Below are 27,340 nucleotides of genomic sequence, written 5' to 3' on the forward strand. Positions count from 1 at the left end.
ACCTGTAAGGAAGGAGATTCTACCACCTCCCTAGGTAACGCATTCCAGTGTTTCACCACCCTCTTAGTGAAAAAGTTTTTCCTAATATCCAATCTAAACCTCCCCCATTGCAACTTGAGACCATTACTCCTCGTTCTGTCATCTGCTACCATTGAGAACAGTCTAGAGCCATCCTCTTTGGAACCCCCTTTCAGGTAGTTGAAAGCAGCTATCAAATCCCCCCTCATTCTTCTCTTCTGCAGACTAAACAATCCCAGCTCCCTCAGCCTCTCTTCATAAGTCATGTGCTCTAGACCCCTAGTGTCGGTGCAGGCACCGGTGTCTCCCATGCAGCTAATCTGTCTCCGGCATTACTGCCGGCCTGCTGGAGAGATGGGCTGGGGCATGAGAGTTAGCCCTATCACAGAAGGGGAAGATCAGAACTCAAGGGGGCAGTTTCTCTGGGTTGGAAAGGAGTATGGCTGGTAGTATTGCTCCCCCTCTGACCTAGCAGTGTAACACTGCTCTTGTCATTAAAGCAAGACAGACAGGGGCTGTCTTTAGATTCCACTGGAGTGAAATGTTATAATTAGCTCGCTCTCTCGCTCTCCCTCACACACATGTGCGCTCCCGCCCCGCCCTTTACTGCTTCATCAGCTGCACACGCTGGCTCGGAGGATGTTTGACAGAGATAATTTATCTGTCCCAAACACTTACCTTTTTTAACACCCATTTCTCCGCATTAAAACATCAGGTAGGTTCTCCCTTTTAAAAAAAACCTCTCCATGTCTTGTCAGGCCACAGAGAGGGAGCAGCACTTCCCACATCTTCCTCGTGCCTCCCTTCGCCCATCCCTCCATGCATGTTTGCAGTATAAAAGCCAACCACCCCTAGATCAGGTTAATCTATCAGCAAACAAGAAAATCTAAGTCATTTCTTTAACTGGCTCTGGTTAATTACCCTCCGACCCCATCTCTGCTAATTCGTACATTACAATAAATAACTAAACCTATTCAAACAGGTGCAAGGTGAAGATCCCAGCAACACCATAGCTGTAAAAATCTTCAGGCAATTTACCATTGAACAGCCTGGTCGGTGACTCAGCTCCAAGGCGGATGATGAAAAGCCAGCTGAGCCCACACTGGGGACTCATTAATCGGCTGCTGCTGCCGATTCACAGTGATTCATCCCTTTCCCATTCACTGCATCCATCGCAGCCACCATTGCTTCTGCAGGCACCTTTGGTTACCAGGGCATTTCCCACCACTGCCAACCCTGCCCAAACGCTGTAAATGCTACTGAGCGAAGCACAGGCCCTGTCTGCACTAGGGATGAACAGGGGTTGACGCTGGATCTCAGACAGGACTCCCCACAGTAAAGCCAAACTGGGCTTGACACCCAGTGCAGAGAGCAGCTCCATGGCCAGTCACGCTCTCCAAAGCCACCTTGATCCTCATTTGGCCCCCATCCACACCAGTGTCCAAATCACGGTAGGGGCAGGCCCCAGGGGGCCTCACAAACATGTCTCATCCCTAGCGCAGGCACAGCCCAAATGAACAGTTAAGAGGATGGACAGAACCAAAGTGGAGGTGGAGGTGGAGGGAAAGAGGCTGAAAAAAAGCAGGTTTGCTACTATGTCTAAGACAGGAAGGCGCTAAATGAACAGTGACATGGACCCTACCATCATGCTCTTCGATATAGGGCTTGGGTTTCTTTCTCAATTTGGATTTCTTCTTACTGTTCCTTTCCAGGAGCTCTTTAATGTGCTGAGTCACTGAGAAACAAACAAAACGATGAGGACAACAGAATGGAACACAAAAGAGAAAATGGCTTAACGCGCAGAGAGCCCTGTTTTCAAAGCCAGCAGCACAGGGAGGCATTCTCAGAAGAGCCTGGTGTTTGTTTGGGTCCCTTTGGAACGGGGAGGGCAGACGGACACATCAGCGAATTGTCTTGTCAGTTGTCGGTGACGCCCAGCACAGTCGTGTTAAGCCACGTCAGCCAGGTTCCGCTCTCCCTTCATTGTGCCAGGCTGTGAGCAGAATCCGGGCCTACGACCAACATCCTCGAACTTGAGCGTCTGACGTCAGGCATCTCAATAGACACAGGCAGATTTTCAAAGGTGCTGAGCATCAGCAGCTCCTCCTGCCTGTGCTGGCGGCTGTGGGTGTTCGGCACCTTTGAAAATCAGTCTCACCTGATTTATAATCACTTTTGTGGAGTGCCTAGCTTCAGACCCTCGAGTTTGAACATTTCAGTCTGTCTGTCTTGCTCAGGTAGTTATGTTCTGCTGGCCTCAATTCCCCCTGCAGTCTCACTCCCTGGCTCAGACTGTCATGCTGCATTTGTTGTGTGTGTGGTTAAACAGCTGCCGCTGCACTTGGTCCAGGCACAGAGCTGGAACCCAGCAGCTCCGGGACCTATTCCCAGCCCTGCCGCTGGCTCACAGTGTGATTTTGGGCAAGTCCCTTCACCTCTCTGCCACTAAAGTCCTAACCTGTTCCTGCACTCAGTGCACAAATGCTGCTTCTTACGATCTTACATTTATGGAGAGCTTGATATCAAGTCTCTCAGGTTCCTTCAGAATATGAAGGAATTGCTGAACTGCAGCACTCGGGGGTGGAAAGCAGCAGCTACTCCTCACTAACACAATAGGTTTTCAAAAGTTTAAGAAAAGATTAGCTCCTCCTGTTGAAACTGCAGGGGAACCGAGGCTGGAAGAACGTAACCACCCAATCTGGGATTTGGTCAGGACACCAGGGTTGAGACCCCTGCACGTGCAGAAGAGTTCCACGGGATCTTCAGGGACCAGAAAGGGACAGGACCTTGGCTTAACATTGCATCAGAAAGATCTAACGCCGGCGGATTTGAAAACATGGCTCCTGTTAACATAAAATGACATGGGGGAAAAAATAAAGGAACCATAATAAAACAGTAGTAAGATGTTGGGCCTGGGACCAGCCTTTCCCTCCTGGGGTCAGAAGGAAAACAGAGGTTGATGTTAGACACTGGCTTTCGTAGGTGGGACAGGCAGTGCCACAATCCAGCATCGACCAAGGCAACTTAATGAAATGAGCTTCATTTGCCTGTTACAGGTCAGCCTAGGAAGAGTGAGAGTGTGTGTGGGTGTGGGCATGCGTGCATGTATTTTGATGTATATAAAAGTTACACATTTAAAGTGGAGAACAGCCTCAGAGACCCACACATGAAGGTCTGGTGGCCGACTCTGACTCCTGTGGTACTGTGCACTCACCAATATACGCTGTTAGCATACACATGGCACGCTTAACACCATGGAGATTCACCATGAGAGACCCACTCCTGCATGTGCCACGAGGCCTTTAAATACCCTGCCCACAACGTGCCCAGAGGCATACATCCACCAAGCCCACGCCACCCTAGCTTTTGTGCATCCAGGGGAATATGGCAGCCCACCCCCGCTGCCACATGTCTAGGCCTGACCTTATTACATAGGTTAAAAGTGTCCACATTGCACTGGGGGATTCCAGGTTTATCATCTCTTGCACTATGGCCATACACAACCTGTAGGGTCTGAGAGCAAGCTGGGTTCGTTTTGGCTCATGCATCATCCATGGTAATAAACACTTTATGAGCCAGAGGCTGCTCTGAGCTACACCTGCATAACCCCATTGTCTCCAAACTTCATTTGCTACATGTGACCAATCCCACTGGCGTTCCGCAGGGATGGACGGTCCAATGCACAGTTGATTCCTGTAGTTAGCAATTCTGCTGGTGGCGCATGAGCTGGGATAGACTCCGGTCTCCCTCTGAGAGCTGGGATGGCTCTGTGAAGCCCACAGGAGTAGTGAGCAGTGGACATGGATTTGTGTCCCTGAAGTCAGCTGATAGAGTTCTCAGTGCAGCAAGGGGAGCGGTCATTGCCTGGGAGGCTCTTTTTCCTTTCCTGAGGCTATTTGCACTCCATCCCCACCAACATGTCCTGCTCAGAGCAGAGTGGGGGCAGGAGCACAGCTTTGCTGGGACCACAACCCAGTGACACAAACCTCACAAGGACAAGAAACTCTTTGAAATCACTGGGGCCAGCCCACAGGGTGCCAATCCCTGTGCCAGCCTCTTGCTCAACAGGCTGGGGTTGTTGCTCAAGTTGGGTGCAGGAGAGGAGGCGTTGAGAGAGACAGCTTCATCTAATGCTGTGAGCACAGAGCAGGGAGGCAGGAACTCCTGTGTTCAAACCCAGGCTCTAATGCCTATTCCCTCTGGCTTTGGCCAAGTCCCTTCCTCTCTCTGAGCCTCATTTTCCCCATCTGAAAAATAGGAATAATGATACTGACCAGCTACCAAAGGGCTTGTGAAGGTAACTCTTTGCAAAGGGCTTTAAATGGCATTGACAAATCAGAAGAAAGTCAGAGAACAAGGAAAGTGATCAAGGGGCTTGAGGGACTGATTCATGAGGAGAGATTAAAAGAGCTAACTCCGCAGTGGGGCTAAGCAACTGTAACACACAAGAGGGAGGGGTCATAGTGAGGAGTAATGGAAGCAAACAGAGAAAGGTTGAATATGACGAAAGCTCTCCCAGCCTTGAGTTGATCAGACTCTGGAATCATCTCCCAAGGCAAGGGCTGGGAGTTCCTTTGCTTTTAATTAAAACTGGAGAAAACCCCGAGCCTAGCCCAGGGGGGCGCACTCCCCGTGCAGGCAGCGGAATAGACGTGACGTGATGGGGAAAGGCCTCCTGCTCAGTGAAGGTGAAAAGTGCTGTGTACCTGCGACATTACACACTACTGCTGCTGTTACTCCACTGTGTTAGGCCAAGCACAGCCTAACAGCCGCCAGCAGAGGATGGTGGCTCCCGGACACAGAGAAGAGAAGGAAATATCCTGTGGGGACTGGCCCCAGCACACGCCCTGGGTCATATGGTGGGGGCAGCCCATGGGCCCAGAAATCCCACTGCAGCCTTTGCCTGCTTAGGCAAGGGGCAAATGAGATGTAAGGCTTGGCTGGGCCCTGGTGCCCATCAGAGCCTATGTTCCCCCGCCCAGGGTCCGGATTTAGGCTGTTACGTTTCACCACAGTCCCACGGCTGCCTGCAGCACCGCAAGAGACCGCCTGTTCGACAGCAGCCTCGCGAGCGTCTCGTTTCCCTCGGTGCTCCATCGGCTCAGATGCCAGCGCTGCAGGAAATCAGCTCAGGCTGGTGGAACGGAACCGGGGCACTCCAAAGACAGCCGTGGGGCGAGGAGGGGGAACTGCAGGCTCCTGGGGACAAGCCGCGGGATCCCTTGCACAGCTGGTGAGCAGGGATGGCTCTGACTGAAGCCGCCTGGGTGCCAGTTGCTAGCGGCTCCATTGCAGGTAGCAGGACAGCCTCTCCTTGCGGACTGAATGCACAGAAATGAGCATTCCTGTATCACTCCACTGGAGTTCTCAATAAGCAGCTGGCCTTACGTGGCTTCCCCAGTGATGGGCCCCGTGTCCAATTTGGCCCATCTATCTCTGGCCCCCGCTCCTGCAGTATCTGTGTGCCTTGCCCACCCCAGTGAATTACAGAGTTCAAACCACCAACACCCCTGCTGGCCACGGAGCGACCAGTGAGGCCCCCCCAGGCAGCGGCATGGCGCCCTGCCTGCAGCAGCACAAACTGCTGGGGCACCGGCTTGGGCCTGCATTGCTGGCGCCAGTGTGAAATCACTGGCACCTAAAGTTTGGGCCTAGAAAACACGAGAGAAGTACTGTCAACCACTGGACTGCACTACGCTCCACACACTTGCTAGCCTGGTCAGCATGCACAGTGACCCTCTGAGTCTTCTTGGAGCTGGATGACGGACAAGGCATAGATCTCATGTTCTGCCCAGGTATGTGGCTAAGCCGGACAAGGGTTGTGTGTCAAGTGAAGCAGGCATCAGCCACGTAGCAGCATGAACAAGGATGGGGGAAGACGCTTGGGGCCCAGAATTTAACAGAAGCTGGGAGCATGGCAGAATCCAGGGAAGGCAATGACACACTGGTTGCCTGTAACACCTTCTGCCTGAGCTTCTCAAATCCTCAGTCCATTAACAAACTGAGCCTCACAGCTTCCCTGGACTAGAAAGAGAGGGACTGGGAAAGGCAGGGCCCTGCCCCGAGTCACAATCTGAGTCTGGGACAGAGCTGGGAACAGAACTCAGGAGTCCTGAAGCCTAGGCTTGTGCTTTAACCACAACACCATCCTTCCTCCAGGCTAGCACAGGGTTATTTTAGCTCACATGTGGCGCTATCCGTAGTGCTAGAATCAGGGGAGAGAGGGAGGGTAAAGAGTGTGCCCATGATCTGAGCAGGGGCTCTAGCCAGGCCTATCTCCAAGCGGAAGGCTGATCCTAGACAAAGTCTCAAGCTTCTCCCATCCCACCAATTCCCTTTGCTCTAGGGCTACAATTTACCTGTTTCCTCCCCACCCCCAATCCCATCTCTCCCATAAACACAAGGCTGTAACTGCAGCATCTCACCTCCAGCTGTGTCAGCAGAACACGCATCCTCTGTGGGACTGCGGTCATGCCACTGTGTCAATCAGCCAGCAGGCTGGGCTCTGGGGCGGCCATGCAGCCACGGTCCTTCATGCCCTAGGATCAGGTACCAGGCTGCACCAGTGGGTGCAGATCTAGGCTGACAAAGAACTGTATGTTGGCTCTCAGGGGCCGGCGCTTCTGTCCCCCACCATCCCAGTCACTGCCTACGTGATGGCTCACAGCCTTAGCCCGATGGACAAGCTCTGCTCCCATGAAGGTATCATGGGATTAGCATACGTATGCCTTTGCCTGGGAGTCACTGGCAGTGCACCGTTATTACTAGGGCTACTGTTTTCTGGAGTTTATTCATTTCATTTTTTCAGGTTTATTTTTAGCAGATTTTGAGGTTTGCGCAGATGTCCAAAGACCAGGATTTAGGCGGGCTCTCCCTTTGTACATACCATAGTGAGTAATCTCTGTGTAACATTTCCTAGTGCACTTCAACGTAGTACTGTTTCACACAGCACTACATCTAAGTGCACTAGGGAACCTTTCGTGTTCACCAACAGGGTCTACAGGGACAAACTAATATGCAACACATTAGTGCGCTTTAGAAATCACACCCCCGTAGTCTTACTGCTCGGCCTAGACAAGCCTGTAGATACAAATAACCATTTCTGGCGTTTTGCCACTGTTTGTTGGATAAATACCCATTTATTTCCCCCCTCTTTTTGGTATCAGGGTGTTTTATTGGTGTTTATCAATTAAAGCCAAACCTCAGATGCCCTAATGATAACCAGGCCCACGGACACAAGGCTCACTGGGAGAGCAGCACTGGGACTAGCCTAATGACTTGTCTAGTCAACTCCTGTGCTGGAAACCAGGCTTCAGGGGCGATGGCATGGCATTTGCACAGCAGGCCGCAGACTGTTGCTGAAGCCGTTGAGAGAGGCAGCTGGGTCTAATGGTCTTTGCACAGGACAGGCAACTCCTGAGTTCAGGCCTGGCTCCACCACTAACTCACTCCATGGGCTCAGGCACCTGATTTTGCTTCTTTGCCTCAGCTTCCCTGTCTGCAAAGTATGACGTGACAGGGGTGCGTTGCTCTCCCTCCCTCATAGGCCCCATGCCAGGAGATGGAGGCGGGTGGTGGTGGTTGGGGACTCTCTCCTCAGGGGGACTGAGTAATCTATCTGCCGCCCTGACCGGGAAAACAGAGAATTTGCCAGGGGCTAAGATTCGCGATGTGACGGAGAGACTGCTGAGACTCATCAAGCCCTCGGATCGCTACCCCTTCCTGCTTCTCCACGTGGGCACCAATGATACTGCCAAGAATGACCCTGAGCGGATCACTGCAGACTACGTGGCTCTGGGAAGAAGGATAAAGGAGTTTGAGGCGCAAGTGGTCTTCTCGTCCATCCTCCCTGTGGAAGGAAAAGGCCAGGGTAGAGACCGTTGAATCGTGGAAGTCAATGAATGGCTACGCAGGTGGTGTCGGAGAGAAGGCTTTGGATTCTTTGACCATGGGATGGTGTTCCATGAAGGAGGAGTGCTGAGCACAGACGGGCTCCACCTAACAAAGAGAGGGAAGAGCATCTTCGCGAGCAGGCTGACTAACCTAGTGAGGAGGGCTTTAAACTAGGTTCACCGGGGGAAGGAGACCAAAGCCCTGAGGTAAGTGGGGAAGTGGGACACTGGGAGAAAGCACGAGCAGGAGCGTGTGAGAGGGGAGGGCTCCTGCCTCATACTGAGAAAGAGGGGCGATCAGCGGGTTATCTCAAGTGCCTATACACAAATGCACAAAGCCTGGGAAACAAGCAGGGAGAACTGGAGGTCCTGGCAAAGTCAAGGAATTATGATGTGATTGGAATAACAGAGACTTGGTAGGATAACTCACATGACTGGAGTACCGTCAGGGATGGATATAAGCTGTTCAGGAAGGACAGGCAGGGCAGAAAAGGTGGGGGAGTTGCACTGTATGTAAGGGAGCAGTATGACTGCTCAGAGCTCTAGTATGAAACTGCAGAAAAACCTGAGAGTCTCTGGATTAAGTTTAGAAGTGTGAGCACCAAGGGTGATGTCGTGGTGGGAGTCTGCTATAGACCACCAGACCAGGGGGATGAGGTGGACGAGGCTTTCTTCCGGCAACTCGCAGAAGTTACTAGATCGCACGCCCTGGTTCTCATGGGCGACTTTAATCATCCTGATATCTGCTGGGAGAGCACTACAGCGGTGCACAGACAATCCAGGAAGTTTTTGGAAAATGTAGGGGACAATTTCCTGGTGCAAGTGCTGGAGGAGCCAACTAGGGGGAGAGCTTTTCTTGACCTGCTGCTCACAAACTGGGAAGAATTAGTAGGGGAAAAAAAAGTGGATGGGAATCTGGGAGGCAGTGACCATGAGTTGGTCGAGTTCAGGATCCTGACACAGGGAAGAAAGGTAAGCAGCAGAATATGGACCCTGGACTTCAGGAAAGCAGACTTTGACTCCCTCAGGGAACTGATGGGTAGGATCCCCTGGGGGAATAACATGAGGGGGAAAGGAGTCCAGGAGAGCTGGCTGTATTTCAAAGAATCCCTACTGAGGTTACAGGGACAAACCATCCCGATGTGTCGAAAGAATAGTAAATATGGCAGGCGATCAGCTTGGCTTAACAGTGAAATCCTTGCAGATCTTAACCATAAAAAAGAAGCTTACAAGAAGTGGAAGATTGGACAAATGACCAGGGAAGAGTATAAAAATGCTGCTCGGGCATGTAAGAATGAAATCAGGAGGGCCAAATCGCACCTGGATCTGCAGCTAGCAAGAGATGTTAAGAGTAACAAGAAGGGTTTCTTCAGGTATGTTGGCAACAAGAAGAAAGCCAAGGAAAGTGTGGGCCCCTTACTGAATGAGGGAGGCAACCTAGTGACAGAGGATGTGGAAAAAGCTAATGTACTCAATGCTTTTTTTGCCTCTGTCTTTACAAACAAGGTCAGCTCCCAGACTGCTGCACTGGGCAACACAGCATGGGGAGTAGGTGGCCAGCCCTCTGTGGAGAAAGAAGTGGTTAGGGACTATTTAGAAAAGCTGGACGTGCACAAGTCCATGGGGCCGGATGCGTTGCATCCGAGAGTGCTAAAGGAGTTGGCGGCTGTGATTGCAGAGCCATTGGCCATTATCTTTGAAAACTCATAGCCATCGGGGGAAGTCCCGGACGACTGGAAAAAGGCTAATGTAGTGCCCATCTTTAAAAAAGGGAAGAAGGAGGATCCTGGGAACTACAGGCCAGTCAGCCTCACCTCAGTCCCCGTAAAAATCATGGTGCAGGTCCTCAAGGAATCAATCCTGAAGCACTTACACGAGAGGATAGTGATCAGGAACAGTCAGCATGGATTCACCAAGGGAAGGTCACGCCTGACTAATCTAATTGCCTTCTATGATGAGATTACTGGTTCTGTGGATGAAGGGAAAGCAGTGGATGTATTGTTTCTTGACTTTAGCAAAGCTTTTGACACGGTCTCCCACAGTATTCTTGTCAGCAAGTTAAAGAAGTATGGGCTGGATGAATGCACTATAAGGTGGGTGGAAAGTTGGCTAGATTGTCGGGCTCAACGGGTAGTGATCAATGGCTCCATGTCTAGGTGGCAGCCGGTATTAAGTGGAGTGCCCCAAGGGTCGGTCCTGGGGCCGGTTTTGTTCAATATCTTCATAAATGATCTGGAGGATGGTGTGGATTGCACTTTCAGCAAATATGCGGATGATACTAAACTAGGAGGAGTGGTAGATACGATGGCAGGTAGGGATAGGATACAGAGGGACCTAGACAAATTGGAGGATTGGGCCAAAAGAAATCTGATGAGGTTCAACAAGGATAAGTGCCGGGTCCTGCACTTAGGACGGAAGAATCCAATGCACCGCTACAGACTAGGGACTGAATGGCTAGGCAGCAGTTCTGCGGAAAAGGACCTAGGGGTGACAGTGGACAAGAAGCTGGATATGAGTCAACAGTGTGCCCTTGTTGCCAAGAAGGCCAATGGCATTTTGGGATGTATAAGTAGGGGCATAGCCAGCAGATCGAGGGACGTGATCGTTCCCCTCTATTCGACATTGGTGAGGCCTCATCTGGAATACTGTGTCCAGTTTTGGGCCCCACACTACAAGAAGGATGTGGAAAAATTGGAGAGAGTCCAGCGAAGGGCAACAAAAATGATTAGGGGTCTGGAACATGTGACTTATGAGGAGAGGCTGAGGGAACTGGGATTGTTTAGTCTGCGGAAGAGAAGAATGAGGGGGGATTTGATAGCTGCTTTCAACTACCTGAGAGGTGGTTCCAAAGAGGATGGATCTAGACTATTCTCAGTTGTAGAAGATGACAGGACAAGGAGTAATGGTCTTAAGTTGCAGTGGGGGAGGTTTAGGTTGGATATTAGGAAAAACTTTTTCACTAGGAGGATGGTGAAACACTGGAATGCGTTACCTATGGAGGTGGTAGAATCTCCTTCCTTGGAAGTTTTTAAGGTCAGGCTTGACAAAGCCCTGGCTGGGATGATTTAATTGGGGATTGGTCCTGCTTTGAGCAGGGGGTTGGACTAGATGACCTCCTGAGGTCCCTTCCAACCCTGATATTCTATGATTCTATGAAGCATGGTCCAGGGCACTTCCTGGAGGAGGAGCAGACACTAGGGGGTATACAAACATGCATGCTGGAGCTTGTCTCCTCCAGAGCCTGACCTGAGAGCACAAACTAGTGGCCTCTTCAAGGGCCGCTCCTGCCAGGGGAAGGTACTTGCACAGCACAGCCCTGCAGAGGAGGGGCGGGGTCCACGAGGCATGGAACACTGGGGAAGAACCTGCCACACACTACTGCCGTTTCAGCCAGGGAAGGCCAGTGGGCAGCGCACGTAGAGGTCAAATGCAGCCGAGTACCACAGTGCAGCCCCTGGCCGTGTCGTGGTTAATGAGGGACTGCAGCCTGCACAGACATGCAATGCTCCATCACGATTCAAGCGGCGTGTGTGACTGAGCGTTGGGTAGCGAACTGAGGCCTCATACATGCAGACACAGGATCATCAGTGGAGCCTGAACCTGGGACTTTCAACACCAAATCACAGTATCCTACCCACTTAAACAGAAGGAGCAACTCCCCTAGTGGGCAGTAAGCAGTAGGCTGTCAGAGACTCTGGAGACAGCCACTAGAGGGAGACAGGATCACATGCACTAAACCAGCAGTATACGGTAGCACCTCAGAGTTACGGACACCTCGGGAATGGAGGGTGTCCGTAACTCTGAAATGTTCATAACTCTGAACAAAGCGCAGTTCGGGCTCCAGATCCAGCAGCTGACACTCCAGGCTAGGCTTCAGCAGCAGCTGAGCTCCCTACTCAGCCTCGGCAGGAGTTTGCAAGCTTGTCCCCATCCTGATGGGGGAAGGGTGGGGTGTGAAAACAGCGTGTTCCCCTCCCAGAGAAGGAGGAGGTAAAAACAGCGCATCCCCCTCTTGGCGAGGTGAGGGGGAAGGGGGGAAGGCGGGGCAGACCCCAGCACTGCTCCTGCTCTGCTGGCTGGCTCCGGCTGCCGTGGGCTGGAAGCCCCAGCATCTTGCGGTAAGTGGCTGCCCCGTGCGTGGGGGTGGGGACAAGCAGCCCAGATGTGCCTATCTTTAAGATGCAATATAAGCACAGGACAGTATTTGCACTTTTTTTTTTGGTCTCTGCTGCTGCCTGATTGGTTACTTCCAGTTTCATTTGGTGTCCAGTTGACCGGTCAGTCCGTAACTCTGGTGTTCGTATCTTTGAGGTTCTACTCTTGTTTGTCTGCAGCCACGGGCTGTGTCTCCACAGGCCCCAGCTTTGTTCCAAAGACCCATGAGACGCCAATCGCGTAGGTGCGGTCCCATGGCTCCCGGCTGACATGCCAATCTAGCCTCTGCCATGAAATTTCGATTCCTGCTATTGAACCCCTTTAGTTCAAACACGAACGCTGCCTATTAAATTCCCTGGCATTTGCCATGTTCTGCTCCTCACAGCATGCAGTTCAGTCGGCACTTTTTAGCTGTGGGGTAGCTAGTTTCTGGAGAACACCCTGCAGCTTAAAAGCATGAAGAAGCCAGTTAGTCATATGTCTCCTATTAATATCAGTCACATTCAGGGCCAGCCCTAGACCAAATGGCACCCCCCTCTCCATTTATTAAGCATTTGAATACCTTATTTTTTACTGCATTTGTCGCCCATTTCACAACTTTGATGCACAATTTGCATGCATGACTTATCCCTGTCACATAAGAAGATAAATGTACATGCTAAAATCAGTAAATCTCTATTTATTCATGCCATATATAAATAAATAAAAAATCTGTTTCCTCTAAGCTTATAGAAACTTTTTAATTTTAAGAATAACTGAAATGTATTATCAATAAAACAAGGTTCACAGTATTGTAGCTGGGCTCTCACTTCACTTTGTTCTTATATCTCACTGACTGACAGGTAACGTCCTGCTCCTTATATCCCCAAGAGGGCCTGGCTGACAACATTCTGGAAGGTTCAAGTTAAATGTAGCTCTCAGAAAATCTGGAAGGTTCCACAAGATTCTAGAAAGGTCCAGAACACTCTAGGAGGCTAGTGAAAAATGAAGCCACATTCACAATACCTGAAACATTTACTTCAAACATTCTATTTTCCCTTTTGTCACTAACAACAAAAACAGTGCCCTGAGCCCAGCGCCCCCAAGCCCAGCACCCAGGAGGCTGCCTGGGTTGTCTGCCCCTAAATCCAACCCTGATCACATTGTTAAATAAGGAGCAGTTGGATTGGATCAGGGCATCTAGTTCAGTGTGCTGCCTTCAGAGCAGTGGCTTATACCAAGTTCTTCAAAACAGGGTGAGTTTCTTCCTCCCTCCCCTATAGGGCACCTGGCCAACTGTACAGTACAGGCTCATGGTGGAGGTATTTCTTCCTGTCCCCAGCTGACCTTTAGCTCATGCCTTGAAGCCATGAGATTTGATGGAACTTGTGATATTTTATTCTCACATTTGTAATTGCAGCTGCTGTTCTTATTAATACACAGCCCTCTAAGGTAGGGGTGGGCAAACTTTTTGGTCCGAGGGCCACATCTGGGTGGGGAAAGTGCATGCAGGGCCATGAATGTAGGGCTGGGGCAGGGGGTTGGGGTGCGGGAGGGGGTGCAGGGTGTGGGAGGGGGTGCGGTGTGCTGGAAGGGGCTCAGGGCAAGGGGTTGGGGCGGAGGAGGGGTGCAGCATGTACGAGGGGACTCAGGGAAGAGGGTTAGGGTGCAGGAGGGGTGCGGGGTGCAGCAGGGGGTTGGGGGGCAGGATGCAGGAGGGGTTCGGGGTGTGGGCTCTGGCCCGGCACTGCTTACCTGGAGCAGCTCTGGGGTGGAGCAGCTCCGTGCGCTGCCCTCTTCCGTGGGTACCTCCTCCGAAGCTCCCATTAGCCGCAGTTCCCTATTCCCAGCCAATGGGAGCTGCAGGGGTGGTGCCTGCAGGTGAGAGCAGTGCATGAAGCCCTCTGTCTCCCCCCATCAAGCCCCCCCAGAAACATGGTGCCGGCCGCTTCTGGGAGCGGCACGGGGCCCGCAGCACCGCAGGGGTTGCAGTCCTGCGGGCCGGATCCAAAGCCCTGACGGGCTGTATCCGGCCCACGGGCCGTAGTTTGCCCACCCCTGCTCGAAGGTGATGTCTGTACTGCAGCTGGAGATGTAATTCCCAGCTCTGGGAGACATACACACACCAACGCTGCTCAACCCAGTGTGCTAAAAATACCAGTGTGGCCGCGGTGGCTGGGTCTAGCCAGAGGCAAAAGAGGAGCAGGCAAAAGTACGACCCATCAGAGATCCTAGGGTGGCCAGCCTGAGTTGTTGACTATGCAGCCACAGCCACACTGCTATTTTCAGTGTGTTAAGTCTCCCTGGGCTGGGAACTACAGCTTCCCAGCTGCTGTGTAGATGCACCCTATAAAATAATCTCTAGCTCACATACAATCTCCTCCAACAAAGCAGGGGCCCAGCTTGGGAAGCATTTTCTCTTAATTAAATGTTGCAAACTGTACTCAGGTAGCATGAGGATATATTTCTAAGGTGTCCAAGTATACCTGTGGCGCGAAGATAAGGGTAATCAAATCCCATGCTCGGGGATGAGGATGCTTCCCACCCCCAAATGTACAGTACAGAGTCCTGCTCCCTGCAGCAGCCGGGATACCGGCCTAACTGGACTCACCCACCCTGACAATGGCTATGTGTGTACCTGAACTTATGCCTGCTCCTCTTCTGCCTCTGCTTCAATCCCGGTGCAGCGTTTTGAGACCGTTTGCATCCACCTCAAGTTGCAATAACTGCACTTTACAAATCACAGAGCGGCCTCTGAATCCTCTGCCCTCGGAGCAGGAGGAACTGCAGCTCTGTGTATTATGAAGCACAGAACTACCCTAGCTCTGATCCCTGGGAGGAAGTATGGAGCCATGAGGATCACCCCTTTTTCTCCCTTCTGATCATCTCCCAACCCCACTGGATGTCTGTGTATGACACCATAACAAATGGCTTAATGAGCCAATGGTGAAGGTTAAAACTCCCCAGGCCTCTTTGCTCAAAACCAGTAACAATCACAGTGAGTCAGCGGATGCTTGCAAACCAGGTCTCAGATTTATCAGCTGTGCTCAGTGTGATACCCATTTATTGCTTTCTAACTCCAGGAATGTTCTTGTTTAATTAATGTCTGCAATCACAATGGCAAAGAACATTTCAAGGGAAAGAGCGATTAAATGCTCCCTAGGCTTAGGTATAAAATCTCCCCACTATATTTTCCACTGTATGCATCCGATGAAGTGAGCTGTAGCTCACGAAAGCTTATGCTCTAATAAATTTGTTAGTCTCTAAGGTGCGTATCTTTTTACGGATACAGACTAACATGGCTGCTACTCTGAAATTTGGGGATAGTTACAGACATCACATATTGCCAGAATAGCCCCTCTGATCCAAGCCAGGTTTCAGAGTAGCAGCCGTGTTAGTCTGTATCCACAAAAAGAAAAGGAAAGGAGGACTTGTGGCACCTTAGAGACTAAAAAATTTATTTGAGCATAAGCTTTCGTGAGCCACAGCTCACTTCATCGGACGCATGTAGTGGAAAATACAGTGGGGAGATTTTATATACACAGAGAACATGAAACAATGGGTGTTACCGTACACACTGTAACCAGAGTGATCAGGTAAGGTGAGCTATTACCAGCAGGAGAGAGAGGGGGTGGGGGAGGAGGAAAACTTTTGCAGTGATAATCAAGGTGGGCCATTTCCAGCAGTTGACAAGAACGTCTGAGGAACAAGTGTGTGTGTGTGTGTGTGGGTGGGGGTGGGGTGGGGGGGGGAATAAACATGGGGAAATAGTTTTACGTTGTGTAATGACACATCCACTCCCAGTCTTTATTCAAGCCTAAGTTAATTGTATCCAGTTTGCAAATTAATTCCAATTCAGCAGTCTCTCGTTGGAGTCTGTTTTTGAAGTTCTTTTGTTGAAGAATTGCCACTTTTAGGTCTATAATCGAGTGACCAAAGAGATTGAAGTGTTCTCTGACTGGTTTTTGAATGTTACAATTCTTGACGTCTGATTTGTGTCCATTTATTCTTTTACGTAGAGACTGTCCAGTTTGACCAATGTACATGGCAGAGGGGCATTGCTGGCACATGATGGCATATATCACATTGGTAGATGTGCAGGTGAACGAGCCTCTGATAGTGTGGCTGATGTGATTAGGCCCTGTGATTGTGTCCCCTGAATAGATATGTGGACAGACCTGGCAACGGGCTTTGTTGCAAGGATAGGTTCCTGGGTTAGTGTTTTTGTTGTGTGGTGTGTGGTTGCTGGTGAGTATTTGCTTCAGGTTGGGGGGCTGTCTGTAAGCAAGGCCTGGCCTGTCTCCCAAGATCTGTGAGAGTGATGGGTCATCCTTCAGGATAGATTGTAGATCCTTGATGATGCGTTGGAGAAGTTTTAGTTGGGGGCTGAAGGTAATGGCTAGTGGCGTTCTGTTATTTTCTTTGTTGGGCCTGTCCTGTAGTAGGTGACTTCTGGGTACTCTTCTGGCTCTATCAATCTGTTTCTTCAGTTCAGCAGGTGGGTATTGTAGTTGTCAGAAGGCTTGATAGAGATCTTGTCAGTGTTTGTCTCTGTCTGAGGGGTTGGAGCAAATGCGGTTGTATCGTAGAGCTTGGCTGTAGACAATGGATCGTGTGGTGTGGTCTGGATGAAAGCTGGAAGCATGTAGGTAAGCATAGCGGTCAGTAGGTTTCCGGTATAGGGTGGTGTTTATGTGACCGTTGCTTATTAGCACCATAGTGTCCAGGAAGTGGATCTCTTGTGTGGACTGGTCCAGGCTGAGGTTGATGGTGGGATGGAAATTGTTGAAATCGTGGTGGAATTCCTCAAGGGCTTCTTTTCCATGGGTCCAGATGATGAAGATGTCATCAATGTAGCGCAAGTAGAGTAGGGGCGTTAGGGGACGAGAGCTGAGGAAGCGTTGTTCTAAGTCAGCCATAAAAATGTCGGCATACTGTGGGGCCATGCGCGTACCCATAGCAGTGCCGCTGATTTGAAGGTATACATTGTCCCCAAATGTGAAATAGTTATGGGTGAGGACAAAGTCACAAAGTTCAGCCACCAGGTTTGCCGTGACATTATCGGGGATACTGTTCCTGACGGCTTGTAGTCCATCTTTGTGTGGAATGTTGGTGTAGAGGGCTTCTACATCCACAGTGGCTAGGATGCTGTTTTCAGGAAGATCACTGAGGGATTGTAGTTTCCTCAGGAAGTCAGTGGTGTCTCGAAGATAGCTGGGAGTGCTGGTAGCGTAGGGCCTGAGGACGGAGTCGACATAGCCAGACAATCCTGCTGTCAGGGTGGCAACGCCTGAGATGATGGGGCATCCAGTATTTCCAGGTTTATGGATCTTGGGGAGCAGATAGAATACCCCAGGTTGGGGTTCCAGGGGTGTGTCTGTGCGGATTTGTTCTTGTGCTTTTTCAGGGAGTTTCTTGAACAAATGCTGTAGTTTCTTTTGGTAACTCTCAGTGGGATCAGAGGGTAATGGCTTGTAGAAAGTGGTGTTGGAGAGCTACCTAGCAGCCTCTTGTTCATATTCCGATCTATTCATGATGACGACAGCACCTCCTTTGTCAGCCTCTTTGATTATGATGTCAGAGTTGTTTCTGAGGCTGTGGATGTCACTGTGTTCTGCACAGCTGAGGTTATGGGGCAAGTGATGCTGCTTTTCCACAATTTCAGCCCGTGCACATCAGTGGAAGCACTTATGTAGAAGTCCAGTCTGTTGTTTCAACCTTCAGGAGGACCTTCTATCTGCTACCCAAGATCCATAAACCTGGAAATCCTGGACGTCCCATCATCTCAGGCATTGGCACCCTGACGGCTCATTTACCTGCTCATCTACCAATGTGATATATGCCATCATGTGCCAGCAATGCCCCTCTGCCACGTTCATTGGCAAAACTGGACAATCTCTACGTAAAAGAATAAATGGACACAAATCAGACGTCAAGAATTATAACATTCAAAAACCAGTCGGAGAACACTTCAGTCTCTTTGGTCACTCGATTACATTTCTCCCCCATTGTTCCTCACACTTTCTTGTCAACTGCTGGAAATGGCCCACCTTGATTATCACTACAAAAGGCCCCCCCCCCCACCCCCGCTCTCCTGCTGGTAATAGCTCACCTTACCTGATCACTCTTGTTACAGTAAAAAGAAAAGGAGTACTTGTGGCATCTTGGAGACTAACAAATTTATTTGAGCATAAGCTTTCGTGAGCTACATCTCACTTCATAGGATGCATGATCATCCGATCATCCCCACTGTATTTTCCACTGCATGCATCCGATGAAGTGAGCTGTAGCTCACAAAAGCTTATGCTCAAAGAAATTTGTTAGTCTCTAAGGTGCCACAAGTCCTCCTTTTCTTTTTGTTGATCCAAGCCAGTCTCTCTTGTATTGCACAGAGGCGGCAGGACAGGAAGCAAGGGAGAGGAGAGTCTTTATCTGTTGGCACTAGTGATTCAGCACCCCGAATCCTATGTGTTGCACCAGAATAGCATCTCCGTGCCAAAGAGGTGCCTGTAAATTGGAGGGAGGTCAGGAAAGAGAAACTAGACCAACAGGCCCAAGAGACTGCTTTATGAGAATGCGTTACTCATAGTACAGTACTTGGTGTGTCTACAGCGCCTTCCAGCAAAGGATCTCAAAACGCTCCGCAAAAACTTAATCTGTTGGCTCCCCTGTGACCTAGGTCCATGTAATTACCCTCATTTTATAGGTGAGAAAACACAAAGATTTTAAAGCCGGAAGGGACGGTATTAAGATCATATAGTCTGACCTCCTGCATAACACAGGTCAGAGAACCTCGCCCAGTAATGTCTATCTCAAGCCTGTAACTCTGATAACCCAACTTTTAGAAAGACATCTGGTCTTGATTTAAAGACTTCAAGTTACAGAGAATCCATCACATCCCTAAGTAAGTTGTTCCAATGGTTAATCACCTTCACTGTTAAAAATGTGTGCTTTATTTCTAACCTACATCTGTCTAGCTTCAGCTTCCAACCATTGGATCTCATTAAGCTTTTTCTGCTAGATTAAAGAGCCATCTACTACCAGAAATCTCTTCTCCATGTAGGTATTTTTAGACCATGATCAAGTCATCTCTTACCCTTTTCTCTTCGAAAAACTAACTAAATAGACTGAGCTTCTTTAGTCTCTCACTATAAGGCAGGTTTTCCAGATCTCAAATCTTTCTTGTAATGTGGACTCCAGAATCGGACACATTATTCCAGTAATGGTCTCACTAATGCCATATATAGAGAGGTAATACCACCTCCCTATTCCTATTCAATATTCCCCTGCTTCTAAATCTAAGGATTACATTTGCCCTCTTAGCCACAGCCTCACATTGGGATCTCATGTTCAACTGATTATCTACCTTTTCTCCTAAATCCTTTTCAGTGTCACATCACTCCAGGATACTGTCTCCCCTCCTATAAGTAAACTTAGGAGGATTAGATTTTTATAGGTAAATATCACTAAACATCAATTTCATGGTACACACACATGAAAAAAATTTCCATTGATAATAGTTGAAATTTACAGATATGCAACATGAGAAAAATACTGCTTAAGAACGTAGAGTTTGATTTAACGATATTTACTTCATATATTTTGATGTGATTTTGACAATTAGTGTTTTTAATGGTTATAAAGCTTTTAAGTTTTTGAATCTCAAAATCTACCATCATTAAATAATTATTGTCTGACTCTCTGCATAATTTCCCACAAGTGTGAAAATTTAAATCGATTAAAAATGGGGAAAATGCTTAAAAATAAACACGGATATTATCTGCTGAAATGATAAATAAAAATAAAATTCTGCACAACCCACTTATAAGTATGACCTACCCTTTTTTCCTACACATGTCCTTACAGTTGGTTGTGATAAAACTCATGTTCAAATGAGCTCACCTTGCCAAATGATCCAGCTCACTCTGTATAACTGACCTGTCCCCATCATTATTTTCCACTTCACACATTTGTGTGTCACCTGCAAGCTTTACCAGTAAAGATTTTATACTCTCTTTCAGGTCATTGATGAAGATATTGCATAGGTGTGGCTCAAGAACAGATCTGGGGGGGACCCCACTAGAAACACCCCCATAGGATGATGATTTCTCATTACAATCACTTGTTGAGATCTCTGTTAGCCAGTTCCCAATCCATTTAATATGGAGTACACTGATTTTATATAATGCTACTTTTTATAAAATCAGAACGTCACATGGGACTAACTCGAATGCCTTACAGAAGGCTAACATCAACACAGCTACCTTCATCAATCATACTGGTACTCGCATCAAAAGTGTCAAGTTTGTTTGACATGATCTATTTTCTGTAAAATCATATTGGATGGCTTTAATTATGCTACCATTCCTTAATTCCTTACCGACTGTGCCTTGTGTCAGCCTTTTCAAGATTTTGCCAGGGATCAGTATTAGCTTTTCCAGTCCTCTCAAACCTCTTCAGTGTTCCAAAATTTGTTAAAAATCAATGTTAGTGATTCATAGAGCTCCTCGGCTAACTCTTTTAATAACCTTGGTCCTGCTGATTTAAAAATGTTTAATAGCTGCTGTTTCATATCCTCCCTAATTATTTAAAGAATAGAAAATATTTCCTTATCAATATAAGATATGAGTACATCAGTCTGCTTCCTTTCAGATACAGAAATATTTATTGACTATTTTTCTGCCTTTTCAGCATCTTGACTCATAATTTTATTATCATTATCTAGTAGTGGAGCTGTGCTAATGTAAGGTATTTGTTTGTTCCTGATATATTTAAAGAATTCCCTCTTATTGTCCTTAACCTTGTTAGCCACAGATTGTTCACTGATACCTTTAGCTTGTCTTATCAGTTGTCTGCATTTCGTAACTGCCAATTTGTTTTCATTGCAATCAACTTCTCCATTTTTCCATTTTTTTAAAAAACTTACTTGCTACTTTCATGACCCCTCTTAACCAGGATGTTTGGGGGTAGGGTTTCTAACCAAAGAAACTTTAAGTGATTGCAGAATTGTGGGTTTTGGGGCGCCTAGTAAAGCATTCTTAAACAACACTCCACTGTCCTTCACATTTTTACATTTGTATTTATCTCCCATTCAATTTTGCTCATGATTGTTTTTAGCTTTGAGAAACTGGCCCCTTTGAAGTACCTGTTATATATATTACTGGTTAGGACTATACTGCATTTGCATATAAAGTTAGGCACAGAGCCAGGAATAGAATATGGGTCTCTTCACGCCTAATCCCATGTTCTGATCCCGCCTTTTGTACCGTGAGTTTGGCTATAGGGTGGCTAAGGGAGACAGGGGGATGGGATGACTATCAACAACTACCTTCATCTGCAGTCTGTTTACAGCCCAGGGGCCAGGTCCTGGAGAACTCGGGTCAGTGGGAGCTCTGCAGCTGCTGGGCTTGCAGGATTGGGGCATGGTGATGGGGTGTATAAACCCTACACAGCAACAGCCACAGAGAAGTTAATGGACACAACAGCTTCCCCCACCTTAGGCTAATTATTTGACTAGCAGCAGCTGGGAGAAAAGGCTGCAACTCAGGCAGAAGGAGGCACGGTGAGAGAGGTTGGGAAGGAGCTGAAACTGTTTAGGGGGTGGGGTGAGATTCTTGGGAAACAGCTGAGAGGGACAGGACTTTCTAAGGTCCAGGTTATCAGGCCCTTGGGAAAATTACAATCAGGGATTGAAGAGTAGCCATCATAGGACAGATGACCAGAGTTGGTCTTTAAGGGCCACCATACCTTATATGGTCTCTTTGGTAGACTCATAGATTCCAAAGCCAGAAGGAACCATTGTGATCATCTAGCCTGAAGGCCAGAGACCTTCCCCCAAATCATTCCTAGAGCACAGCTGTTAGAATTTGGATTTTAAAATTGCCAGTGATGGAGAAGCCACCAAGACCCTTGGTAAATGGATCCAATGGCCAATTACCCTCACTGTTAAAAAATTACGACTTATTTCTAGTCTGAATTTGTCTAGCTTTAACTTCCAGCCATTGGAATGTGTTAGATCCTTCTCTGCTAGATTGAAGAAGCCACTATCAAATATTTGTTCCCCACGTAGGTTCTTATAGACTGTGATCAAATGACCCCTTAACCTTCTTTTGGTTAAACTAATAGATTGAGCTCCTTACATCTATCACTATAGGCAGGTTTTCTAATCCTTTAATCATTCTCGTGGCTCTTCTCTTAAACTCTCTCCAATTTTTTCAGCATCTTTCTTGGTTTGTGGGCACAGGATTCCAGCAGCAGTCACAGAAGTGCCAAATTCAGAGGTAAAATAACTTCTCTGCTCCTACTTGAGATTCCCTGTTTATGCATCCAAGGATCCCATTAGCCCTTTTGGTTGCAACGTTGCACTGGCAGTTCATGTTCAGCAGATTATCCACCATCACCCCCAAATCTCTTTCAGAGTCACTGCTTCCCAGAACAGAGTCCACCATGCTGTAAGTATGGCCTCCATTCTTTGTTCCCAGAGGTATACATTTACATTTAGCCATAGTAAAATGCTCCCCAAGCAATCCAGATCACTAATACAGTGACCCGTCCTCTTCATTATCTACCACTCCCCCAAATTCTTATGTCATCTGCAAACTTTATCAGGTTTTGTTTTCTTTCGGGTCACTGATAAAAACTGTAAATAGTATAGGGCCAAGAACCACTCCACTAGAAACACACCTGCTTGATGATGATTACCCCTTTACAATTTCATTTTGAGACCTAACAGTTAGCCATCTTTTAATCCATGTAATGTGCCCCACTTTCATTTTATATCATTCTAGTTTTTTAATCAAAATGTTGTGTGGTACCAAGCCAAATGCCTTGCAGAAGCCTAGAGTTAGAGGTGGAGGAAGACAAGCCCCCTCACAGGGAGCCAGTATAATATACAAGTCATTGCTTATCAGCTTGTCTTCCCTTCAGTCATAATGATAGGGGCTCATAATGTCACATCAGCAGCAAGACAGTTGGTCTCTAGCATGACACTGTGATTTATCTAGTGCCTTTGATATGAAGCATGGGAGTCCAGGGGTAGAAGGGCACAGCAATAAAAATCAACACACAACCACCAATTGGGGGTCCCTGACCCAGAACTGCAGAGTGAGCCTCAGGAAAAGGAAGAGAGAGATATCAAATCATCAGCAGCAGCATTAAGGGGAGAGAGCAGGTGAGGGTTTGAAACAGGATTTAAAACAACAAGGCGAGTCAGAGGAACCAAGAGACAACAGCATGGCCCCCATGTCAAATCTACAGTTCAGCCTGAAACTGCCCCCAGAGACGGCAGGTCCCAGCATGTACTGATCCATCTTGGATCAAAATGGAGCACTGGATATTGGGACCTTTAGTATCCACAAGCCACAACTCTGCATTAAAGAAAAGGGTGGCCGTGATGTTCCCTGGTGCAGCCATTGGGCCCACGGCAAATGCCCACATGGCTCTTGCTGGGGCAAAGCTTGGGAGGGCTGTGGATACCAGAGAATGCACGCACGCACGCACGCACACACACACGCACACACACACACACACACACACAGAGTTCTGGATGATTCAGTGAGTGGAAGCCAGCAGGTTGCTGGCTGGATGATTTAATGGGCACAGTACTGATCAGAGAGCTACAGTAACAGATCTGCTACTTCCCAAAGAGTCAGCATCATTGCAGCTCTCGGGGGACGGGGGAGAGGGGCTGCACTCTCTTATTCTGGAGTTTGCACAGTGGCTGCTGTTCTCCCTGTCCGTGCCCACAGAGCACCTGTCATACACACAGTCACCCACTCAGAAAGCCAGACCACAACGAGCAGCAGCCGCAAGGCCGGGAACATGATCTCACCCTACCCTCCATGGGCTCGTCTGGGTAAGGAATTGAATCCACCGAGAACAAGAAGCCCTCTGTGTCCAGCCCAGCGCTCCGCTGCCTGCCACCCACATGTGAACTCCAGGAAAACAGGCAGCAGTGGAGCCGGCAAACAAGGGAAGGGGTTTGTCTCTGCAGAAAGAGAGGCCACAATGCCGCAGTGATGGTCTCTGCCCACGGCAAGCTGCTCTGCCCTCAGATGCTCCACACTCCGGCTGCTTGGCAGCTGGCTCAAGGAGGCCGTGCTAGCAGCGCTAGTCATGCTGTTTGAACGTGGACCCTGAGCACTAGCACCCTCACCAAAAAGCAATGCTGGCGGCTATTCCACACTGGGTGCCCAGTGCTCTGGACACGTGCTACCGGGACAGCCCATTGCACGGCATTCTACAAGGACCTCTCGATTCTAGTTACGTCCCTGTCCTGCCCTCACCACTGCAGCGTCTGAGCACCTGCTCTCTCTGCTCCCCACATGACTCCCACTCGCAGGGAAGCGGAGGGAGGACACCTGCTCTTAGGTGCTACCTGGTCCAATCCTGGGAAGCAGGGTAGGGTTATTCTTTCCAAGGCTTTGAGACATGAGTTTTACTTCTTTGGGACGATGATCCCAGAACCAATGAGTTTCATGGTTAGGAAGTTTTCCCAAAACATTATCTCCCACTTGCCCCTTCTAACCTTTATCCTATTATCCCTCATTGCTCCCCACATCCCTGACTCCCACATACAAGCCCCTCCCTGGTGCTTATGCCTCACTAGTATTTGGAGCCCGTTCTGGTCCCCTCCCTTAGTCATCACTCCGCCAAGCTCCACATTGTTTGCTCTTTAAACTTTGCCAATATCTTTCCAACAATGAGATGCCCAGAATGAAACCCAGCATTCCTGGTTCAGGCTCCCACAGCCAGGTACAGTGGGGTTAGCCCCTCCCTGCTGCAGGACTTGAGGCCTTTGCATGTACCGTCACAAAATTACATAGGCCTTTTTTCCATTATATCACTTTGCAGGCTGGCAGTTCACAGGCAAAGGCACTGGGGGAGATGGCAGAAGACAGCCACTTGGAAGCCTGTTGGAGCTCTAATGGTGTTCCAAGCTGCCATAGGTGCATGGGTACCTATCTGGCTCTGTTGGACGGCTACTATGCATCATCGAAAACAGGCATCTGCACTAAACGGTGCTGCTTCAGAACTGATGATGAAACCAATGATAAAGTGCAAGCTGCTGCATGCATGCCAGCCCAAAGAGGCAGAGCTGGAAAGCAATCCCCCGCCCACTATACAAACACAAGATACAGGGATCACACAGAGAGTGCCCAAGTTTTGCCTGAACGAGGCCTATTCTGGCAATTTGCCTGGGGCCCGAGGGCCACAATTCACCTGTATAAAACTGGAGCAGGTGGCAGCTACTCATCTTCAAGGCCTTGCAAACCACTGCCCAGTATCTAGCTTCAAAACCACAGTCTCCAACACCACCTGGTAGCTGCCATTATCCTGGGTCCCTTTCAACCCACCAGAGGGACAGACAGCACTTGTGGCTCTAAGGGATGGCCTCCTTGTGCCCAAAGAGAGGACAAGTCCATCCACACTCACCTTGCTGGACCCCTCTGCTGCACCTAATACCACTGATCACCAGATACCCCTGTCTGGCCCTCGAGAGGTTGCCGGGGTGACCAGAAATACCCCGAAGTGGCTCAGGCCCGTCCTCTCCAACCAAACCCAAGAGGTTGTTATGGAGAATTGCTTCTCCACCTCCAAAACCCAATAACCCCCACATTATTCAGCATCTCTAGGCAGCCAACAAGGGCTGAATGGCCAGGAAGACACAGACAACACCCAGCTCTGCTGCTCCCCTACATCGAATGTAGCCAGCACCATCACCCAGCTTGTGTGTCCAACTCAGAGCATCACCGTGGGCACAGAGCATTCGGACCCAGGCAAGACCAACTGATACTGGTAAGAAGAGAGAAGCACTTTCAAGAACTTGCCTTCCCTGTAACCTCTCTGCTGTCCAGGGCCTATTCCTGCATATTAAATCAATCTGTAGGCTTTTGGTCTTTGGGCATCTTTACTGGGTGCCCAAACAGTCATGGCAGCAAAACACTCCCAGTTTTCATCTGCAACTTGCCAGAAGTGTAGGCCTGCTTGTAGCAGACTCAGAACTTGCCATGCACGGCTGCCAGGCTCGCTTACCGTAACCCAGATGTCGGAATGAAGCCCCGAGCCCTGGAAAAGCTCCATGAAGTACAAAATGCATCAGCCTGTCTGATAGCAGCACTTGGAGCCATGAACACAGCGCTGTGGGGCTCTGCTCACTGCACTGGCTCCCTTCTGAATACAACCCAATACAAGGTCCCTGTCCTGATATTCGAAATTCTCCATGGAAATGACCCCAGCTACGTGAGAGATCACCTCCCCTCCTCAGCCATAACTATGTTCCACTGGAACCATGAAACAGTCAACCTGTGGGGAAGGCTCAGAGAATCATGGATGTTCAGGCCAGAAGGAACCACTAGGATCACCTAAACCTAATCTGACCTCCTGCATAGCACAGGCCACAGAACCTCACCCAGTGCTTCCTGCATCAAGCCCAGATTTTATGATTGAACTAGATCATAGTTTTTAGAAACACCCAATCTTGATTTAGAGGTTCCAAGTGATGGAGACTATCACGTTCCTCGGTAAATTGTTTCAATGGTTAATTACTGTCTCTGTTAAAAACGTTTGCCTTATTTCCAGCCTGAGTTTGTCTAGCTTTGGCTTCCAGGCATTGCATCTTGTTGTGACTTTGTATGCAAAGATTAAGGAGCCATCTACTATCAGAAATCTTCTCCTCATGTAGACACTTACATGAGACCAAACTTTAGCAGGAGACAGATCTAGACTGTGGAACTCAATGCCACAGGAGATGAGATGACGGGCCTCATCGCTTGGAACTAAATCTAAAAAACCTCATCTCTCAGATTTCATCTTCCCTTAGTAAGTTCTTCGTATACACAATACACACACTCCCCCACAAATGCTAAACTATTAATCCAGCTAGTTCTCCCACAGACTGAGAAGGGAGAAATGGTTATTGCTGTATCTACTTTTAAATATGTGGAGGCGATGCCCAAATATTGTTTATGGTGATGGGGACCAGACAAGCCAGTAGATCAGATAGATTCAATAGATCTTTAACTCACATATGCAGCCTCTGGGGAACACAAGACCCATGTTGTGATGCTCCAACTTGATTTAAGGGGTCTTGCTGTACATAATTTAAGGCAGAGAGAAGCTAAGAGGGAGAGACAAGGATGAAAGAGGTTTTCAGCTATGATTTGAAATGGATGGAGAGATACAGAAAAGCTGTTCTAGGCAGCAGGAGATGCACAGGAGAAGGAACTTGCACAATAGGTGACTAGATTTTGAGCAGGGACAGAGAGGGATTTGGAAGGACAAGACACACTTAGATG

The 27,340-nt window shown here is 48.7% G+C and overlaps 1 protein-coding gene across 2 annotated transcripts in view; it reads right to left on the bottom strand.

The window, feature by feature from the left end:
• The window catches only part of ARHGAP39 (Rho GTPase activating protein 39), a 430,277-nt gene that overhangs the window by 129,515 nt on the left and 273,422 nt on the right, over positions 1-27,340 (bottom strand). The window contains exon 6 of one of the 2 annotated variants that reach the window (XM_037891871.2): positions 1,661-1,753. The exons of the other annotated variant lie outside the window; for it this stretch is intronic. Coding sequence (XP_037747799.1) covers positions 1,661-1,753 — 93 coding nt within the window. The remainder of the gene's footprint in view (positions 1-1,660; positions 1,754-27,340) is intronic. 2 annotated transcript variants of the gene reach the window in all.

This window comes from Chelonia mydas, chromosome 2 (genome assembly GCF_015237465.2).
Source record: "Chelonia mydas isolate rCheMyd1 chromosome 2, rCheMyd1.pri.v2, whole genome shotgun sequence".
In the NCBI taxonomy this organism is placed as follows: domain Eukaryota; kingdom Metazoa; phylum Chordata; order Testudines; family Cheloniidae; genus Chelonia; species Chelonia mydas.